This window comes from Gossypium hirsutum, chromosome D02 (genome assembly GCF_007990345.1).
Source record: "Gossypium hirsutum isolate 1008001.06 chromosome D02, Gossypium_hirsutum_v2.1, whole genome shotgun sequence".
In the NCBI taxonomy this organism is placed as follows: Eukaryota; Viridiplantae; Streptophyta; class Magnoliopsida; order Malvales; family Malvaceae; genus Gossypium; species Gossypium hirsutum.
The window spans coordinates 25,758,711-25,779,394 of NC_053438.1; the positions used below are offsets into that span (position 1 = coordinate 25,758,711).

General features: G+C 35.4%; 1 protein-coding gene across 3 annotated transcripts; it reads right to left on the minus strand.

Annotated features, from left to right (window-relative positions):
• Positions 1–5,233: 5,233 nt before the first annotated feature.
• Positions 5,234–19,189, minus strand: LOC107910632 (uncharacterized). Of its 3 annotated transcripts, XM_041088731.1 has the most exons (10): positions 18,742–18,861; positions 18,585–18,656; positions 18,420–18,494; positions 15,271–15,343; positions 13,721–13,818; positions 12,087–12,330; positions 11,641–11,757; positions 6,243–6,497; positions 5,972–6,048; positions 5,234–5,557 (listed from the first exon to the last, which is right to left on the minus strand). In XM_041088731.1, exons 3-10 carry the CDS (start codon positions 18,480–18,482, stop codon positions 5,378–5,380), a joined length of 1,107 nt encoding a protein of 368 aa, XP_040944665.1. In that variant the 5' UTR covers positions 18,483–18,494; positions 18,585–18,656; positions 18,742–18,861; the 3' UTR covers positions 5,234–5,377. The 3 variants fall into 3 exon arrangements, with proteins under 3 accessions (XP_040944665.1, XP_016694036.1, XP_040944664.1); XM_016838547.2 differs by lacking the exon at positions 15,271–15,343 and adding an exon at positions 18,886–19,189 and having other exon boundaries at positions 18,585–18,801; XM_041088730.1 differs by having other exon boundaries at positions 18,585–18,753.
• Between the last annotated feature and the right edge of the window lie 1,495 nt (positions 19,190–20,684).

Sequence of the window (20,684 nt, forward strand, 5' to 3'; positions counted from 1 at the left end):
GACCGCTGATGTATAGGCCAGCGTCGCATGAGGGATCGCAAGAAGGGTCGTCGGGGAGCTCTTCTTTTTACCAAACCCCATCACCGTATAGGTTTCAAACAGCTTCGTCGTTGGTGATGCAAACACCTCCACAGTCACTATTCTATTAAGGTGACTCATCGTCCTAACACCGACAACCAGATCCCCTACCAGAGGAACCAGAATCCCCGCCAGAGCAACCACAACTCCCGCCGAAAGCTGGACAAAGGAGGAATCCAGTGTGTAACCATCGATGACCACTATGTGGCACTGAATCCGGCGGGCACGGAGGTTGATTTTTATTTATACAAACATTTTGAATATTTTGAAATTATTTGATGTAATAAAATAGAAATTTATCTATTTTATTTCATGTACTAAAATAGAAATTTACTTATACATTTTTAATATAATAGAAATTCTTTTAAATAAGGCAATATGTTGAATATTTCTATATTATTTCATTTAATAAAATAAAACGTTGTTTTGAATAAAGTAATTGTAATTTATTTTAATATTTTTAATAAAATAGATTTTCTTTTATATAAGTCAATATTCTGAATATTTGTACCAATTTTTTTATTTAAAAAAATATAAATAATACAAAGTTTTTTACAATAACGTTCAACTAGTGCGATTTGGGCATGATCGGCTTGTATGGCCTGGGTTCCTACACCATCCGCACAAGTTCTGTTGACGGGTTGTTTTTCGGATATCTGTATTGTTACGTATTTTAGTCGAGCAAGGTCGACCCTTTGGTTTGCGACGCAATTCTCTATCCGGTAACAGCTTAAAGGGAACAAGCGATATAGACGGCCACTTACATTCATTTGGGACAGGTGGGAATACGTGTCTCCAGACGTTATACATGTTTTCTAATTTGTACACTTCGTTGATATATCTTATTGGATCCAAACGGAGATTCTGACAAGCTGCAATTACATGAGCGCATGGATAACGAAGTGCATCAAACATCCCACAGTCGCAAGTCCTATTTTGCAAGTGTACACGATATTGCTTGTCAATAACACCTTGGCGCGGTCTGTCAAACTCTGTCACACGAAACCATAAGTTGTCTCGATCGTGACACACTGTGTGCATGGTGTTTGCCCGCACCTTGGCCTTGTTAATTTCTTGCACTACCTTACTGCACCATACATGGCCTCCCTGCATCAGCCTGCATAACTCGCTGCTCGCTTTAGAAATAACGCCGCCAAATGAAAATAGGTCTCTCGCACAACCGATGTTATCGGTAGATGGCGCGTTCCTTTTAGAACAAAATTTATGCATCCAGCCAGGTTTGAGGTCATATGACCATATCGTAGGCTATCGTCGTAAGTTTGTGCCAACTGTTCGAAAGGTATGTTACAAAGGTAGTCCACGCATTCGCCGTTAATTGAACGCAAAACTGCCAACATCTATGAAAACGATCTTTATTTATTTCATACCTTGCCAATATAAGTTCATAGCGAATATTACATACCACTCTTTCAATTAGAATAAATCTAAAATGACAAACGAAATTATATTAATAGAGACTAAATACCCATGTTGGTCACTTGTCGTCGTTCACTCTTAGATGGAAATTGCCTGTAGTAGTTGGAAGCTATGTGCCTTAGGCAATACCGATGGTGTATGCGCTGCCATAAGCTTCCCTGTCGATCAATTGCAACTAGTATGCCGGTGCCCCGATCTGAAATAACACAGATATCAGGTTAGGGGCACACATGCCTCCTTAACCTAGATAGAAAGAAATCCCAGTCATCAGTTGACTCCCCTGGTGTTATTGCAAATGCAAGTGGAAGAATTCTCCCACTGCCATCCTGTGCCACTGCTACCAATAGCCGATGGGTATATCTACCAAACATAAAGGTACCGTCAATTTGTACCAATGGCTTGCAGTATGGAAATGCTTCTCGGCATTGCTTAAAGGTCCAAAACAGGCTTTTGAACACTTGGCATCCACGTAGCAATCGGTCGTTGTAGTACGCATGTTCCGTTTGAAGGTCTGTTATGCAACCTGGGACGTATCTCTCTAGCACTTGACACCACTACCATATTTCATTATATGAAGCGTCCCACCCACTATGCATCTTCTCCAACGCCTTCTGCTTAGCTGTCCAAGCCTTGCGGTAAGAGGGCGTGTACCCCATTTGGCTACGAATATTGGCAATTAAGACCGTAACTAAAGCCTTGGGATCTGCCTTCACCGTGGATAGTATCAAGCTAGCTAACATAGTTGAATCCATCTTGAGATGATCTTGTGAAATACCTATAAACGGAGTACATTAAATAATGTAACATTACATGATAACAGTATTATTCAGAAACCCTAAATAGTACCTGTAGCACATGTATATAGACCTTTGTACTTTTTAATCTCCCACAACCCTGTCCTTTTTCTTAACGAGGCGTAGATTTTTCATGAACATGTACCGTCTTGCACTGTACACTTCGCCTCAAACTTATAAGCTGTGGACTTAACGATGTGGTAGTTAACGCCGTTATTGATGCTATGTTGTTTCAAAGCACCAATAAAACTATCCTTGTTGGAAAACTGATTACCAACTTCAAATTCACCCAAATCTAGTACCGAACTTGTACGATTATGTAACCGTGTGGTAGATCTAGAAACTCCAACGCATCATCTGTAGACAAATCGACATTATGCATGTGGGCTGGAGGTGAGTATGCCCTGAATCGTGGATCTTCTTCTTCATCTGAACCCCCTTCAACATCTTCAGGTTCGGTTAGAATAGGCTCCAGTTCAGAGAATAATACAACTTCTGCACCATCAGGCCCGGGCTCTCGAGGTGGATCCACATCGAAGTCATCTTCTAACCCACCATCATCTACAACGTACGAGGTCCCCTCACCGGACGGTCATACATCATCCCTTCTTCTGGGCGTTTCATAACGTCCCCAATTGGATGTAGATTGCCAACCACTAAAAGTTGATGTCGTTCCCCAGTAGTATTTTCAGCATCAAACATCAACTCACCGAGGTGTATGTCCCATCCACTGACAGAGTGTCATGCAGGGGTTATGTATTCCACACCACTACCAAACATGGGTTGTTCCGTATTTTGTAACCCACTAACCGAGTGTCGGGCAGAAGTCACGTATACCTCTCGAACACCAGTCGCAAGTGCATCATTTGGCGATGTAAATTGTACATATAACTCAATATATGGTGCTCCACTAGTGAGATGAGAATGCACCATTGCCTCCAAGCTACGAGCACCTTTTATGCCAAACGAGTCATATGTCACCGGATCAACAGAAGAACAAAATCGATACATAATAGACAAAACTTTCATTGGTGTCGTTCCGAATATTTTACGGCTAATTCTTTTACGAAATTCTGTCAAATCTATGTTCTGGTTAAAAACCAGTCGCACTGTATTCTCCGATAAAAAAACAACACAGTTCTCGGTGTGGCAAATCTCACCATCATAGTAAATAACAACACTAATACGTTCACTCATCTTCAATTTCTATCTTTCTTAGCCTCTCTAAATTTTTTTTACTGTAACTTATACAATCTGAGAAAAAATTTTGCATCATTTATAGCCTTAGGCAAAACATACGCTACTGTAGCAAAAACGCGTCCACGTGGGAGCTTCTTTCAGTACTTCTGCTGACAAAGCATCCTGCTTAAAGCGTTTTTGACACTATTTGCTTAGAAACATCTACTCAAAATTATTTTTTCAAGAGCAATTGTAGCAAAAGCGCGTCCACGTGGGAGCTTCTTTCAGTACTTCTGCTGACAAAGCATCCTGTTTAAAGCGTTTTTGACACTATTTGCTCGGAAACGTCTACTCGAAATTATTTTTTCACGAGCTACTGTAGTAAAAGCGCGTCCACGTGGGAGCTTCTTTCAGTACTTCTGCTGACAAAGCATCCTGCTTAAAGCGTTTTTGACACTATTTGCTCAGAAACGTCTACTCGAAATTATTTTTTCAGTAGCTACTGTAACAAAAGTGCGTCCACGTGAAAACTTCTTTAAATTAACAAATAATTTAATTAACCCTAAACCCCAAAGCCTAATTTATTTGAGTTTTTACTTAAAAACCCTAAACACTAAACCCTAATCTAATTTTATAAAAATTTATAATTAATTTACTCAAGTAACCCTGAACCCTAATTTATTTGATTTTTCTTTAAAAACCCTTAACTCGAAACCCTAATCTAATTTGTAATTTTTTTAATTAAACTACTCAAGTAACCCTAAACCCTAATTTAATTATTTTTTTCTTAAAAAACAATAAACACGAAACCTAATCCAAATTTGAAAATTTTATAATTAATTTAATTGACAAACCCTAAACCCTAATCTCTTATTTATTTAATTTTTTCTCTAAAACCCTAAACTTAAAAACACCAAAACCCTAACCATAACCCTAAACTAATAACCCAAAACCCTAATCGCAAACACGGGCAAAACGCGCCCTTGAGAAATTGATTATTTGATATCAAAGCCAACAAGATCAATTTTTTATACCAAATAATGTGAAACCCACAAGAGCAATTTGAAAATACAAAAAAAATGGAAAATTTTAAAAGAATAAAATTTGAAAGGAAAAAAAAAAGAATAAAATCAATTGTATTTCAAAGCATTAATAAGAGAATGTTTATTCGTTTATGATATTTCTTTTAAGTTTATTTTCATTTGTTATTTTTTAAAAATTTATGGGCCTAATTTATCATTTTCTTTATACTACCTTAGCCTAAGCTTATATTACAAATTTTAAAATCCTAGCTATCTCGTCTTACATATTAAAACAGATTTAGAGGAAATAGTCAATAGAGATACGAAACTACGAATGCTCTACTTATTACTATTTAATGCATGGATAAAATTGCACATAAGCACAAGTGTCCATTGTTCTTAACGCTAATAAATTTGTGTAGACTTCTAAGTCCATTGTGCCATGTATAACATTTTTAACTTTTATTGTATGTGTTTTGCAACTTCATTGTTGTTATGGTGCTTTGTACCAATGCCTTAGTGGACAAGCAACCCGACCCTAGATTATGTCCATTCGTACACAAAACTACAACCTATACATGAGATAACTCTACTTCTGTGATGCAATAATATTTAGAAATCGTGAGAGGATTTGATAGGTTCTTATCAAGTCAGTATATTACTCAAAAAAAAAAAATGGATGATGATACAAAGGAGAATACGGAGGAAACTTGGAGACACCAGTTTGAACAGAAAAATCTTCGACTATAAAGTAATGAAAATGGAACTGGTACAAAAAATAATGTTTAAAAAGTGCATTTGATTCTTTTTCCTTGGCGTTGCGCTCTATCTGAATTGTTTATTATCAACAATAACCACACATATCACTCAGTCAAACCCAAGATCAAAACTAGGGCACCTACCTGCTTCCCTTGAATTCTTGACTTCTGTACAATCCTCCATTACACCAACTCTCTCATGACAAGTTTCTGCAGCTCGACTCCAGCTACCAAGCACTGACTCTTCATTACAGCATTTAGTATATGACTCCAAATTTTCCGAGTGAACCTACATGAGAAATTGGACACAGTTGTAATAACATCCAAACTAATGGTAAGAGATAGTGGTTTTGAGCAAACAACTGAACAGCACAACAGTATTGATCATAGGATTGGCAAAGCCCAAATGAGTATAAGTTTTCACATCCCCTCACATACACAACCTGCCATCTAAAAATGCCTATACAATTGTCGAATCTGTGTGCTCAGTCAAAGAGTTTAAGCCACTTGATGGCTGCATATAACGACATACTTTTCTGATATTTTACCTATCTTTTCAACTTTCTTAAGGCTTACAACTGGAATGGAAGCAAACAAAACCTCCATCAAGTTCATACTCTTTATACAAGAATAATTAGCTGTTGTTAAATAGCACATGCAACAAAAAAAGAAATTTGTGGATGCAGAAGGAAAACAGCCAAACCTGATGCAAGTTTCCGACTTCAGTGTTCTTGGAGGATTTATTGCCATTACAACTGGATTTTGCTACTGAATCCAGCCCTGGTCAGAATATTACCAAACAATTATTGATGAATTTCATTAAAGGGGCTAACAGTACTTCTCATTTCCTATCTGATAGAAAACCCTTTTCACTCTGCTTAGGACTATGTCTCTCTAGGGGCAATTTAATGATAACTTAGGAAAAGCCAAAAGCAACTAATATAGCAATTTCACATGATAGAACTTAAACTTGCCTTTAGAATAGATATCGGGGGGAATTTTTATGTCTATATATTCATTTGATTTGATATTATCCAATTTCCCACTTGATCCATGATGTGCTATTGATATCTCTTGTAGCTGGCTACATTCAAGAAAGTTTTTAGTCAAATATGAATTTTGAGGATCCTTCACAGGGCTGACTGGATTCATGACGTTCTTATCAGTAGATTGTGTGGTTATGCCCACTTGTATCATAGGTTTCCGGAGGATGGACAGGATTTGAGTAGCTGCAGAGACAAAACAAAAGATTAATTCCTTATGACATCAGTGCAGCACTAATCAAAATCATGCATTGCTTGCCCCGAAAAAAAAAACTTGTTTTGCCCTAGCAAGCATATTTTAAGCGATTGTCAAAGTTTATATCCAAGCAGAAAGTAGCATATATGCACCACATACCAAAATATTACATAATATAGTATCGTGTACATTGCACAGGACAGAAGAATAAATTAACCAATAATTTGCAAATCAACCACGCAAGCTAGTCATGGGCCAAGTGAGAGAATCTCCATACTGTTCCACGATGGCCAACCATGCAGCTGCAGTCAACTTGATGCATGCAGAATGTAACTAGTTGCACGCTGATTTACTTAGTTCTTTTGTGACTTTGTTTTTTGTCAAGTTTTGAAGTTTAGTTTGGTCATGTACTGGTGTTTAGGTGCTGATTGAGCTGATTAGTCCGCTTATCTATGTATACAAGTAATGTTTTACAAGTTTCAAGTTTACTTAGTGGTAGTAGTTAGTGTTTGGTAAGTTGATTGACTTAAATTGAATGGAATGAAATCTGTTTTTCATTCATTTGCTATTTCTTTTTTAAGTTCTCTACTTTCTTCTTTGAAAAACACCAACAAATGGTACCAAAAACCTGTTGTCTTTGAGGGCCACTATTTTTTGTTTATGTTTCTTGCTGAGAAAGACAAAAGCTGCTTTCTTTCTTGTTGTTAGATATGTCCTCAGCAAACTTCTCACCACCTCCACCACTTGTCTTTCTTGGAGAGAACTACCACATTTGGGTAGTGAAGATGAGGACTTACCTCCAGGCCTATGACTTGTGGGATATAGTTGAAATAGACAAGGAGCCACCACCCTTGAGAGCAAATCCTACCATTGCTCAGATAAGGCAACATAGTGATGAGTGTGACAAGAAATACAAAGCAATGTCCTGCCTGCAAAATGGTGTTTCAGATGTTATCTTCACTAAGATCATGGCCTGTGAGACTCATAAATAAGCTTGGGACAAGCTGAAAGAGGAGTTCCAAGGCTTAGAAAAGACAAGGCAGCAACAACTCATCAATCTAATGAGGGACTTTGAAATTTTTAAGATGAAAGAGGCTGAAACAGTTAAGCAATGCTCAGATAGAATTATGGCAATGGTTAACAACATCAAGTTACTTGGAGACCAGTTCAGTGGCAGCAGGATTGTTGAAAAGGTCATCACAACACTTCCTAAGAGGTAAGAGCCCAAAATTTCCTCCTTGGAAGACTCAAGAGACTTGACAACAATTTCCTTGTATAAATTGATAAATCATTTTATGCTCAAGAGAAAAGAAGAGCATGTAGACAAGAGGAGCATTCTAAAAAAGCATTCCAAGCCAAAAACAAGGCTCGAGCTCCTCAAGCTATAAGGGAAAGAAGAGTTTGAATGAAAAGAAAGAAAAGCCAAAAAGAGATGCTGGAAAGAAAAAGTATCCACCATGGAGCAAAAAGTCCACGCATCTAGAAAAGTATTGCTGGTTCAGGCCTGACATTCAATGTAGAGCCTGCAAACAATTTGGTCACATGGAAAGGGTGTGCAAAAAATAGGGCAGAAACAACAGCAACAGTAGATCAATGTCCAAGCTCAGGCTGCTAATGGAAGTCAAGCTCAGGAGAAGCATGTTTTTACTACTTTTTGTTTTGCAACTTGCAGTAGAGCCAAGAAATATAGGTTATTTGACAGTGGCTGCACAAACCATATGGTTTCTAATGAAAGCATTTTTAAGGAGATTGATACAAGCTTCGTCTCCAAAGTGAACTGGAAATGGCAAGTTTATTGAATCCAAAGGAAAAGGAGAAGTCTTGATTAACACTCCCTTAGGTACAAAATCAATTTCAGATGTTCGTTTGGTACCTGAAATAGACCAAAATCTGCTTAATGTTGGTCAACTACTAGAGAAAAATTATTCTCTTGTCTTCAAAAGCAAAACATGTATGATTATGGACCCATCTGGTCAAGAACTAGTGTCAGGGGCTATGATTGATAGGTGTTTTGTTCTAGATGTGAATCTGATGAATTCAAAAGCTTATGCCAGCTCAGTAGATGACTCATGTCTGTGGCACAAAAGATTGGGACATGTTAACTATAGGTACCTTAGCCAACTTTATAAGTTTGGTTTGATTGAAAACATGTCCAAAGTGGCATACCAAAATGTTTGTGAAGTCTGTCAGCTTGGGAAGTAAGCTAGGCTTCCATTTCCCGTCAACAAACTTGGAGAGCCAATGACAAGTTACACCTAGTCCATACTGTTGTTTGTGGACCTATGACAACTTCACTAAATGGCAGCAAGTATTTTATTCTATTTATTGATGACTGCACAAGACACTAATGGGTTTATTTCTTGAAGTTGAAGTCTGTAGTAGCTGAGATCTTCTTGAAGTTCAAAGCAGCTGTTGAAAATCAAGCCAACTACAAATTGAAGATACTCAGATTAGGCAATAGAACTGAGTACACATCAAAAAGGTTTTAGAGTTTTTGAAAAGAGGCAGGCATTGAGCAACAGCTGACCAACATCTACACTCCACAGTAGAATGTTGTCTATGAAAGGAAGAATAAGACAGTGATGGATATGACCAAATGTTTGTTGTTTGAAAGCAAACTGTCAAACAAATTTTGGGTAAAAGCTGTAAATACCTGTGTATTTGCTAAATAGACTGCCAACCAAGGCTGTGAAAGGGAAGACTCCATTTGAAGCTTGGTTTGGATTCAAACTATCTGTCTCACACGTAAGAGTGTTTGGTTGCATCAATTATGCTCATGTACTAGTTGTGAAGAGAAGCAAACTAGAAAGAAGATCATTGCCAAGCATCTTTGTTGGATACAGCAGCACTAAAAAGGGATACATGATCTTTGATCTTTTCACCAACAAGATTCTTGTAAGCAGAGATGTGAAGTTTAATGAAGTACATGAAAATGGGATGCTACTGAAGCTGAACTACTTGAACAAAGTCAACAAGAAGCAGACCTATAGCCTATTGAAGTTAAGATTCGAGAAGATGAAGGATTTGATGACTTACTTGTTAAAGGCACTAGGCCTATTGCTAAAGTGTGTCAAAGATGTGACTTAATAGTACTAGAACCTACAAATTTGAAGAAGCTACACAAGAAAGTGGATGGAGAGAAGCCATGAAAGTTGAGATATTCATGATTAATAAAAATCAGACTTGGGAACTTGTTGATAGACCAATCCACAAGAAGATCATTGGAGTTGGTTTTCAGAACCAAGATGAATCCTGATGGACCTGTCAATAGGTTTAACGCCAGATTGGTTATAAAGGGCATCAGTCAGCAATATGGTGTGGACTATGTTGAAACCTTTGCACCAATGGCAAGGTTGGACACCATCAAGCTGCTACAAGCTCTAGCAGCTCAAAAAAGATGGAAGATACATCAATTCGATGTAAAGTCAACCTTCTTGAATGGCTTTCTAAAAGACAAAGTGTATGTTGATCAGCCACAAAGCTTTGTAGCAACAGAGAATAAAACCAAAGTTTATAGACTAAAAAAGGAATTGTATGGCCTGAAATAGGCTTCAAGAGACTGGTATGAAAGAAATGACAGCCATTTGTCAAGTTTGGGATTTAAAAGAAGCATCAGTGAGCCAACATTGTATGTGAAGAAAGTTGAGAAGGAAACCTTGCTGGTAGTCTCACTGTATGTGATTGATTTGCTAAAGACTAGTAGCAGCAATGAGTTGGTTACTGAATTTAAGAAGCAAATGCAAGATATGTTTGAGATGTCAAACTTAGGGAAGATGGCTTTCTTGGCATGGAAGTGTTTCAGATTCAACAGGTCATTTTCATAAGCCAAAAAGCCTTTGCCTTAAAGATTTCGAGCAAGTTTTGTATGGAAAACTGTAAGCCAACAAGCACTCCTATTGCTCAAGGAGAAAAGCTCACCAACAAAGGTGACTCTGAGAAGGTAAATGAAACAAGCTATAAAAGCCTTGTTGGATGCTTAATTTACTTGACTACGTCTAGACCAGACATTAGGTTTGTTGTCAGTCTTTTATCCAGGTTTATGCATTGCTACAATGAGATTCATTTTAAGGCAGCAAAAGAGTTTTAAGATATGTCAAAGGGACTCTAAACTATGGAGTTAGATTCGTTAAGGCCAATGACTTGAAGCTAGTTGGATAGACAAACAATGACTGGGATAGATCAACATATGACATGAAGAGCACATCAGGTTATTGTTTTACACTTGGTTTAGCAATGTTTTGTTAAAGTTCAAAGAAACAAGACATTGTGGCTCAATCAACAGCTGAAGCAAAGTATGTTTCAACTGCAACAACTGTCAGCCAGGTCATTTGGTTAAAGAAGCTTATGTCTTATTTGAACTTGAATCAAGAGGAAGCAATAGAGATCTATTGTAACAACCAATCTGCTGTTGCAATTGCAAAGAATCCAGTATTTCATGACAAAACAAAACACTTCAAGATCAAATATCATTTTGTGAGAGAAGTTAAGCAATCAAAGGAAGTGAAACTGGTTCATTGTAGTTCTAAAGACCAGCTTGCAGACATCTTAACTAAGCCCCTTAGAGCTACAAGATTCAGGTTGAAAGATAGCATTGGTATTTGCTGCATAGAGGCCAAGGAGGAGTGTTGCGCAATGGCCAACCATGCAGCTGCAGTCAACTTGATGCATGCAGAATGTAACTAGTTGCATGCTAATTTACTTAGTTCTTTTGTGACTTTGTTTTTTGTCAAGTTTTGAAGTTTAGTTTGGTCATGTATTGGTGTCTAGGTGCTGATTGAGGTGATTATTCAGTTTATCTATGTCTGCAAGTAATGTATTACAAGTTTCAAGTTTACTTAGTGGTAGTAGTTAGTGGTAAGTTGATTGACTTAAAAAACTTATAATGCTTTGTTGAATGTAAAGAAATTTGTTTTTCATTCCTTTGCTGCTCGTTTTTTGTTTTTTTAAGTTCTCTACTTTCTCTTTGAAAAACACCAACACATTCTGATATTTTTGTCTGTACATGAATACTATGAGGAGAAAAACATGAAATCTTGCATGGAAAGGAAGAAAAATTGGTGGAAGAAAAGACTTTCTTGAAGGTTGTTGACTTTGTCATATATGATGATCAGATCAAGGAAAGAATACATTTACCATCACGTAAAGGCTTGTCTGCAGATATATTCTGGCTTGATTTTGTCTCAGCAATAATTGGGATGCTAAAACTTGGATCTGAATATACCTTTGAAGAAGCAATTTTTTGAGGTTTCCCTGCAAAATTAAGCCAAAAAACTTCAACGGGATTATCAGTACCTAAAACAGACCAAAAAACTAGAACAGAAAGAAACCTTATAAAAATAAAGAAAATTTCTAGTGTTCGGTTCAAACTTGGGGGAAAATCATGCTAAGGTTCATAAAAAGAAAAAGAATAGATAAATGAGAAGTATCAATTCAGTCTTCAGGAGAGCTACAAAAAATAATAATAGATATAAGACTCAAGAGCAGATGGAATGTGAAAAATAACTGATAGAAAGGACCAACCTCAATCATGTACCATAAAGGAAATACAAGTTAAATTATCAGTACAGGCACCAGCTAACCTTTCAAAAACGATTTGTGGGTTTTAAGACGATTCTGCACTCTGTGGATCATCTCTGTTTTACCAGCAGCATTATAATTGCTTACATGGGCATCAGAGTCCATGAGGCCTGGATGGTTTCCTTCAGCTTCTCCAATATTTACCAAATGAGCATCAAACGTTATTGATTCACCAGATTGTATTACTTCATCTTTATTGAGGAATCTGCTATTTATTAGTTTCTTGCTTCCATCATATAACATAATCTGAATTACAGAGCCAGTAACCAAGTCTGACCATTAATTACACATTAAGAGGAGTTAAAAGAAAAATGGAATTGAGCAAACAGTCTATTTGTTTTTACAGAAAATAGAATCCAAAAACAAACAGATTTCTGTATCTTCTTATGTTTGTGTCATGAAAAATGACTTGCTCAACAGATAATGACTTATTAGTAAGTAGAAAATGAGACATGTTTTCTGAAAAGGGAAATATTTTTTTTCTAGAAAAGCACTCATATAAGTATAGTCCCACATGAATAGGTTTTTGTCATATTCTTTTTTGAAAATCTAATTCAATTGGGCAAGTAAAAGTTTCTAAGTTGATACAATACTTAGAACTACTCATAATCTATCCCAACCCTTATATAAGAAGATAAACGCACTTCAACACACTCGAACCCACATCTTCCTTCACTGGCAACAATGCCAACAGAGCTAAGACTCAATCGACATTTTTGCCATATTTTTTAAAATTGAGATTTAACGAGAAATGTTTCATTTTAAATTTTAAAAATATTTAAATAGTAAGTTATTAATATAATGAATTTTATTATTTTAATAATAAACAATAACGCCATCAATATTTTAATTAGTATTAATAATATTTAATTAAAAATTCTATATTACTGTTTTAAAAATAAGTATATATATACATCTAATGATAAATATTTTAATGTAAAATATTATTATTTTAATAGTATAAACATTATTAAAAATAATATCTTAATCATTATAATACTATTTTAAAGTATTTTTAATAATATTTAATAATATAATATTTTAAGCTAAAATAAAAAAATTTAAAACACTAATATTAAAAAACTGATAGTTTGATAATAAATAGTTTTAAATATTTTAATATTTATGCCAATGAGAATAATTTAGTACTAATTATATTAATTGAAATAATATTTTAATAATTTTTAAATATTAATATAATTAATGTTTTAATAAAAATAGTATTAACTTAAGTATTTAATGATATAATATTTTTAGAAACAACTAGTATATTAAAATATTACTATTTGAAAGAAAAGTATATTTTTCAAAAATAATTAAACAAGAAAAGCCTTTTCTGATTGGATCATCCAAATAAAACAAATCTAGATTTTCAAGAAAAATCTTTACATTTCCCAAGAAGAATTCTCTAGTATTTTCTGGACGCCAATTTCTATGAGCAGACGGACCTAAACCAATTTACAATTAAGTATATAAAAAGACAAGGCTGGGACCAAACTTATAAAGCAAGTGATAGAAAAACAACCAATTCAAAAAAAGAAAAAGAAAGCGCCGAACTAATTTATTTCTCATATTTGACAAAGAAAATTATTCCAATTGCCAAGAGAAAGGAGAAATGAAGTTTGTGAATATAGACCTGTCTCTGCAGCGCTGCAGAATTTACGAGTTTTAAGAAACCATCATGGTACTTCTTGGCCTTTTGAGTTACTTGTGTAGTATACAAGACCTGCCATTCTAAATGACAAAAATATGTTAGTCTGAAGGGGAAGAGTGGAAAGAAGCTACAAAGATAGTGTAATAAATCAAAAGGGAATCTCTTGCATAAATTCTCCGAAATATGCAGAGAGAGCAAAAAGTTAGTGGGTCTGCTGGTTGTTCCAGTGTACTGTATAGATACAAGTATAGAATACCAAGAAAAAGAAAATACAAAATTCAAGTTTCCCTCCTCAAAACATCAAGTATTAAATTATGTCAAAGCTTCAAGCAACCATAACTACCAATAAACTACTCCCTAAGCTTAGCACCCGGTAAAGAAGAAAGTCCAAGTGGGTGATTGACCTAGTATGTAGAAGAGCTTTCCTATTACAAGAGCAGAAGCTAGGTGCTTGTATCTCATAATTTTTGAAGAAGTAACTTATATTGGAAGTTCATTTAGGCTTTAGACGAAGCTAAAACCAAACTTCTTCAAAAGCGTACTGATGTGTGTGGTAACTAATATTTAATGAGATTATTATCTATTCTCATTCTTTAGTAATTCATAAAACTACAAGGAGAATTATATTACTTCACATTCAAATTTTGTATTTACTTCAGTTTTTCCCCTGATTAATCTTTTTATTTGCTTTGTCCTTTAATTTAGGATTACCTAAAACATTCTTGATCTTTTCTATTTCTTCGAGTTAGATTTGTGATACCATTCTTATCAAATAGTTCTCTAAATCTACAACACTTCCACATTAAGTTTGCCAAATATTACTTATGTTATAACTTCTCTTCTCAAAACTTCAAAAAAGCTCTATTTTATCAGCACTTTAGGCTCTATGTTAATAGTATTAACCTAAATACCCAAAATATAAGAAATGATATAGAGGGCATGAATTGTAAAATATATATTAATAATTTTTCTTCCACATGGATCACGCATTCATGCCCCCATGAATCACACCTTATTGACTGCAGACTACGAGTTACCCTTGTAAGAACTTAACTCCAATCGAGCCAGGGCAGCATTAAGTGTCGACTCAGATTATCAAGGACCTAGAGTCTCAACCACAATTTCCCTTTAAACAAAATGTAGGTGTTGACAGTGTTACTTGAACTCAAGAGTGAGTATCAAATCCAATATACGTCCAATAGGAGTATGGTTATTTTCATAAGGTTTGCACCCAATATATATCCAATAGTAGTATGGTCATTTTCAGAAGTTTTGCAAATATGTAGAAAGCTGGACCTCCTTACCCATGTCTAACTGGATATATGCTAGACACAAGTACTTTAAGGAAAAATTAGTGTTGAAGCAACAGAGTGTTGCAAGCACATAGTTAAGCAACCTGCCACATCCCCCAAAGGTTGGGTCCAGTTTCCACCCCTTAACAAGAAGATGCTTATATGAATAAATGATAGATCTGTCTGGCAGTGGTGTCTATGTCATTCACCTAAAGACTGCTAAACAAATAGCCACTTTACCTTTTTCATGGTCTGGAATTAACAGGAACTGGTAAGTTGTTTCACATGCTTCATTGTGTGATAGTAGTTCAACCTAAACAGAAGAGTGTAAAAATGGAATGTGAACTTAGGCATAAAATGAGAAAGTAATCATTAAATTATTCTCCCATCTTATTTCAAATTTCGTATTTGAGCATCTATCTTGGATTTGATAGAAAAAAAAAATGAAAATTTGAAAAGTACATATGCCTCCAACTGTAGCATTTTAGGTGACAATAGAACATTCATATGCCATACCAATCTTGACAAAGAAATTAAAAAATATATGTTCCATGTATATATGCATATAAAGGTGAAAATAGAAAAGCGAGCTGACTAAACTATCTTCAAGAATTAAGTGAAAGAGGAGCAGAAAATATAATCACAAAACAAGTAATGGTAAGGCTCACCATTCTTTTCCAAAAGCTCCACCACTTTCAAATTTATTTTTCCACTCACTCATTCCCAGCTCCCGCCATTATTGCTATCATTTCCTTAAACATTGCTTCCTTTGCAATCACCAGTCTCAACCAGATGAGCAAATGAGGATATTGATTCTCCAGATATTATTACTACAACTCTCTAAAGAAACTAGCTTTCTAAGAGCTTTCTCTGTTCATCAACCAACATGACCAGTAACGAAAACAAGGTGCTATAAAGTTGAAGTTCAACTTCACATCCACGTCGGACTTATCTCAATGAAATATTGCTATGGGAATTGATCTATAACTCAATCTACAATCAACCAACATTTATCAAATTTGAGAAAGAGTTTGAATAAATGTTTGACCATCGCATTTTGTCTCTTAAACAAAGAGATCCTTGAATCAAAATCCTAACGCATATAGATACATTCAATCAAGAATTTCCAAGAGCATTGAAGGTTGGTTTACCATTGAAGATAAAAAGTACTTTTAAAAAATGTTGTGGAAAAGTACTTTTGATAAGTGCTTTTGAAAAGTTTGACAATGTTTACTATTACTGTCAAAAAGTACATTGAGAAGGTAAAATGTCCATTTTACACATTACGTTCTAAAGTAAAAGATATGTTTCTTTCATGAGGATAAGAAAGTAATTTCGACCAAAAGTAGTTTTGCAAAAGCCAAAAACTAAAAATTTTGGCTTTTTGGCTTAGGTTAAAATCCCAATTTAGAAACATGATTTGGTTTAAAAAGCTACTTGTTTATATTACTTTTGACTTAAAATCATGGTTTGAGTTGAAAAGCACTTTTCAACCTCAATGGTAAATGAAGTCTGAGAACATTTTCAAGTAGTGTTCAATCAAAGACATATTAATCACTATTCACTTGATTGGTTCAAGCTATCAACAATTTTTTTCCTTAAGTCTCTTTTTGTTAAACTCACTCACAACTTTTTTCCTTTTTGAGTTTCGAGAATATCCTAAGTCACAGATTTGATCATCCATGAATTGAAACATCTAAATGATCAGCTCCACCAATCAATTGTTAGATGCTATGTTACTTGGACTCTGGATGAATGTTGGATATGGTACATTTCCGACATGAGTATGCTCTTCTTTTTTAATTTCTCCATATATTTGCTGGATTGTAACCCCTATACTCAAATCCAAATATACGTTGAATATAGGTGTTGAACGTGAGTACTTTAGAGAAAATGAAGAATTTGGGTAACATGGGTTGGCATTAATAGGTCTTTAAATCAATCATTTGAAAAACCTAAATTCTTTATCAATGAAAGAACAGCACCACAAGTTTTGATCAATAAGATACCAAAGCAGAAAAGAATGGAGTCTTTGTCTAAAGACATGAGAAAGGGTGACTGTATAGCACCTATCAATGAGATATGTGCTCTTTCAACTCTCTCAAAACAAAAGATGTTCCAAAAATATATGCAATGGTTCCTTTCGTAAGGTACAAAAATCGAAACTACGCCATATATAGGATCTTTGCCCAGTGGTTGCCTTTGACAGTAGGAAGCTAAATGATGTGGAGAAGTATATAGGATCTCTATTAAAAATAAAAATAAAAATAAAAAAAAACCTGATACAAGATTGCTTCACACCTAGCTCAAAATGTGAATAGTGATCTATGGATTGATCATTAGGTAGCATGCAAGTCAACTTTCAGCATCGTTCTTCCATTCCTTTGCCAAAAGAAGTTCTTATTCCCTCAATAAATGTTGAAAAATGAGGGACATAACTTTTTACAAGAGAGATGCATTTAGAGAAAGAGCATTTTTAGATATAAAGATCTAATAACAAAATGACATCCTAACAAATTGAAATGTTGATAGTGAGAACAACACCAATAAAATTTGCCCTGACTACTGCCAAATTATAGCTCTATGAAACGACAGAATACATCAGGCAAAACCCCAGCTAAAAATGGAACTTGGTGGTAGGGTAGGTGTAATAGGAGAGATCAATCAGCAGTTCTAAAGTTCTCCCGGAAATGAATTCACTTCTTTCATTCCCCAACATGTATCTTTGCAATCACTGGTTTCCAGAGAGAATGTGTGGGACAAAACTCAGCATCCACTCTAAGCAACTTAAAAGCTCACCTACTCTGAATGAAGTCAACTAAAGATTCTATTTCAAGGCATGAGAAAGGATAAAACAAATATATATAGAGTTCTAGTAGAGAACTCAAACAGTGATTCTGAAGAAGCAAGGAGCAGACTTCCCATCTGGACCGGTTCTTCCTACATAAAGATTCTTTATACGAATGCCCTGGACTATAAGGAGATAAGGAGTCTTAGGTGCTTGGGATTCAGCTAGGTGCAAATCGGAGTGAGAAGTGGTTTTTCATCCATCCATGATGGGAATCAATATGTGCTTATCATAGGCTTAGAGTGATTTTTCGAATGCCAAGAGTGAAACAAAACGTCAATGTCAGACTAGTACTATCTGAGAGAAAATATTTGCTCTCCACAATGAAGAGATTTTTTTTTTTTACCAGGCTGGTAGGAATAGAACGCTTGGTAGTTGGTACTACAGCATAAAACAGTCATAGAGTGACAACATGAAAACTGAATGATACATAGCAGTGGTGAGAATAGTTATAGCAATCAGTCATTTAAAAAAAGGTCCATTTAGTAGTAAAATGAAGTTCATAAACATTAGAAATAGTGCAGCATTTTCATCAACTAACCTGTGACACTAGCTTTCGTTGTAGTTGGACCAGTTTGCTGAGCAACATGTTTTTGAAGTTCATTCTTCTTGAACTCTGAAATAAAAGTGAAATTCATATCAAAATAGTAAACTAGTAACAGAAACATCCGGAAATTATTAACAATTCAATTGCAAAGAAACTAACCTCTGATTATCTTTTGTGAAGGCCTCAGACTTCGATCAATTGGCTCGACTTCATTGCTCTTTTTTCTGGCATCTGAAAAATTAAGATAAGGAGACTGGAGAAGGCCAACGTCAACAAAATATGCAGCGAAAGTGAGGGTTTGGGCAGAGCTAACAACTTCATCTCTTCTCAACATCCTGCATTCTAGAAGCTTGTCGGACTCATCGTACAACATCAACTGTGGAGGCAGCCATGCCCATGATTACCACCAAATTATGATTTGAAACAAACAGAGAAAGGTATAGAAGCAAGAAGGATTGACCTTGTTGGATGAAATGTGAAGATCTAAGAAACCGTCATGATAAACTTTGCGCTTCTGTTTGATGTGCTTGGTGTACGCAACACTCCACCTCTTCTTCTCCTTCTCTTCTTCCATTCTTCACCAATTTCAATAAACAAAATAGCAAAGATTATATTCGATTCCAAGTTTTTTTTTTCTTTTCGAATCTTCAAATAGTTACAGGATGTTTGGATTTGGAGAAAAAGAAGGGAAGTTGAAAAGGAGGAAAAGGAAAGGGTCCTTACTAATTTGACTAAATTAATGTGGTTTTTGTTAAATATTTATTAGATATTTTTTTATATAAACCCCAATATCATTTTTTTTTCAAATTCAATCTTAATTCTACCTCAAATTCTTAAATCTCTCTCAAATTTCACTTAATTCCCTCTTAATTTTTCACTCAAATTTCTTAAATCTCTCTCAAATTTCACTTAATTCCCTCTTAATTTTTCACTCAAATTTTGATTCTCTCTCAGCTCTCTCTTTTTTATTAAAATTGTCTTAAAATTTAAATAAATTATTTTTTATTTTACAATTTATTTTGTCTTTTTCGAAATTAACAATAACAAAATTTCTAATTATTTTAGATGGAAAGTACATTTTGATTGATCAATTGTAAATAGTAAGAAGTCTTTTTATTATATTTATAACACCCTATTTTTGCCCGGGTCTAAAAGGCCCAGACTACAACGGGCCTATATAGGCCAAACCCCAAATCAAGCAGAAGCCCAAAATACAAGAGTACATGGCCCAAATACAGTGGCCCAAAAAATGTCAGAAAACCCTAGGGTTTCTAATCATCTGCGCCGCAACCGAATCTTCACCTGCACATCAAAAAAGAAACAAACAGAATATGGAAAGTGAATCAAAAATTCACAAATCAAATAAAGGACAGATTTGTTTCTTCTTTGTATTGTTTCATCCGGCTATAAAAGAGCCGTAAAATATTGTAATAGGGATCCCGAAAAATCAATAAAAAAGAAAGAAAGTATTTTCACAGCATACAAACAGAGAGTGAAAACGAAAACGAAGGTTGATATTTTTGGCTCTATTTTAGTCTTTATTTTCTTTCTATTGTTTTTTATTGAAATAAAATAACACAAAAGTAAAAAACTTATTTTTATTCGCCTCTGTAACGCCGTTGGCAAGGCCGAGGTCCGTCTCCGATGACAGACGGCAAGAAGCCGAAAGGTTTCTAGATTTTTTTAGTTTTTTTCGTTGATTTTGGGATTTTTGAGCCTAGATCTGGGCGTGGACAAGTCGAGGGGACCGAATAGGGCTTTTTCCCCTTTTTCGGCCACCGCAGACGGCGGCGCCGTCGCCGGAGATCGGCAGCCAGCGCGGTGGCCAATGGTCCGGCTGATGACCGGACCCCTAACCGGACGAATAGGGAAGGAGAGTTTTTTAAAAGGGTTTTTGGTTTTTTTTTTAAAACAGGCTTCAAATGAATTTTTTTTTGGAGAATTGGGGGCTTTTATAATGTACCAAAACGGTACCGTTTTGGAGAGCCCCCAGACGCCCAAAATGGCGTCGTTTTGGGGAGGCCGACCCAAATCCAACTCGACCCAGCCTAGGATCCGCGTGTTTTAAGCGGAGGGGTAAATTGTGCTTTTAGCCCCTCGGCCTTTTAATATATTTCCAATTAAGTTTTTTTTATTTTTTAGATTTACCCTTTTATTTATTTCAATATCAATTTGGTCCAATTTGCAACAGCGCCGTTTTAGAGGAGAAGGGATAATTTCCTTTCCAGCCCCTCTGCGTTCTTTGCGCGTTCAATATGG

What these genes read in the sequence shown, in the direction of transcription:
- LOC107910632 (XM_016838547.2), bottom strand. Translation starts at nt 18,999, where the DNA reads ATGGAAGAAGAGAAGGAGAAGAAGAGGTGGAGTGTTGCGTACACCAAG. An exon ending in TTCACAAAAGATAATCAGAG is followed by an intron (nt 18,495 to 18,584) that starts GTTAGTTTCTTT and finishes CTTTTATTTCAG; the next exon opens with AGTTCAAGAAGAATGAACTT. An exon ending in AAGTCGGAAACTTGCATCAG is followed by an intron (nt 5,558 to 5,971) that starts GTTTGGCTGTTT and finishes TTTCTCATGTAG; the next exon opens with GTTCACTCGGAAAATTTGGA.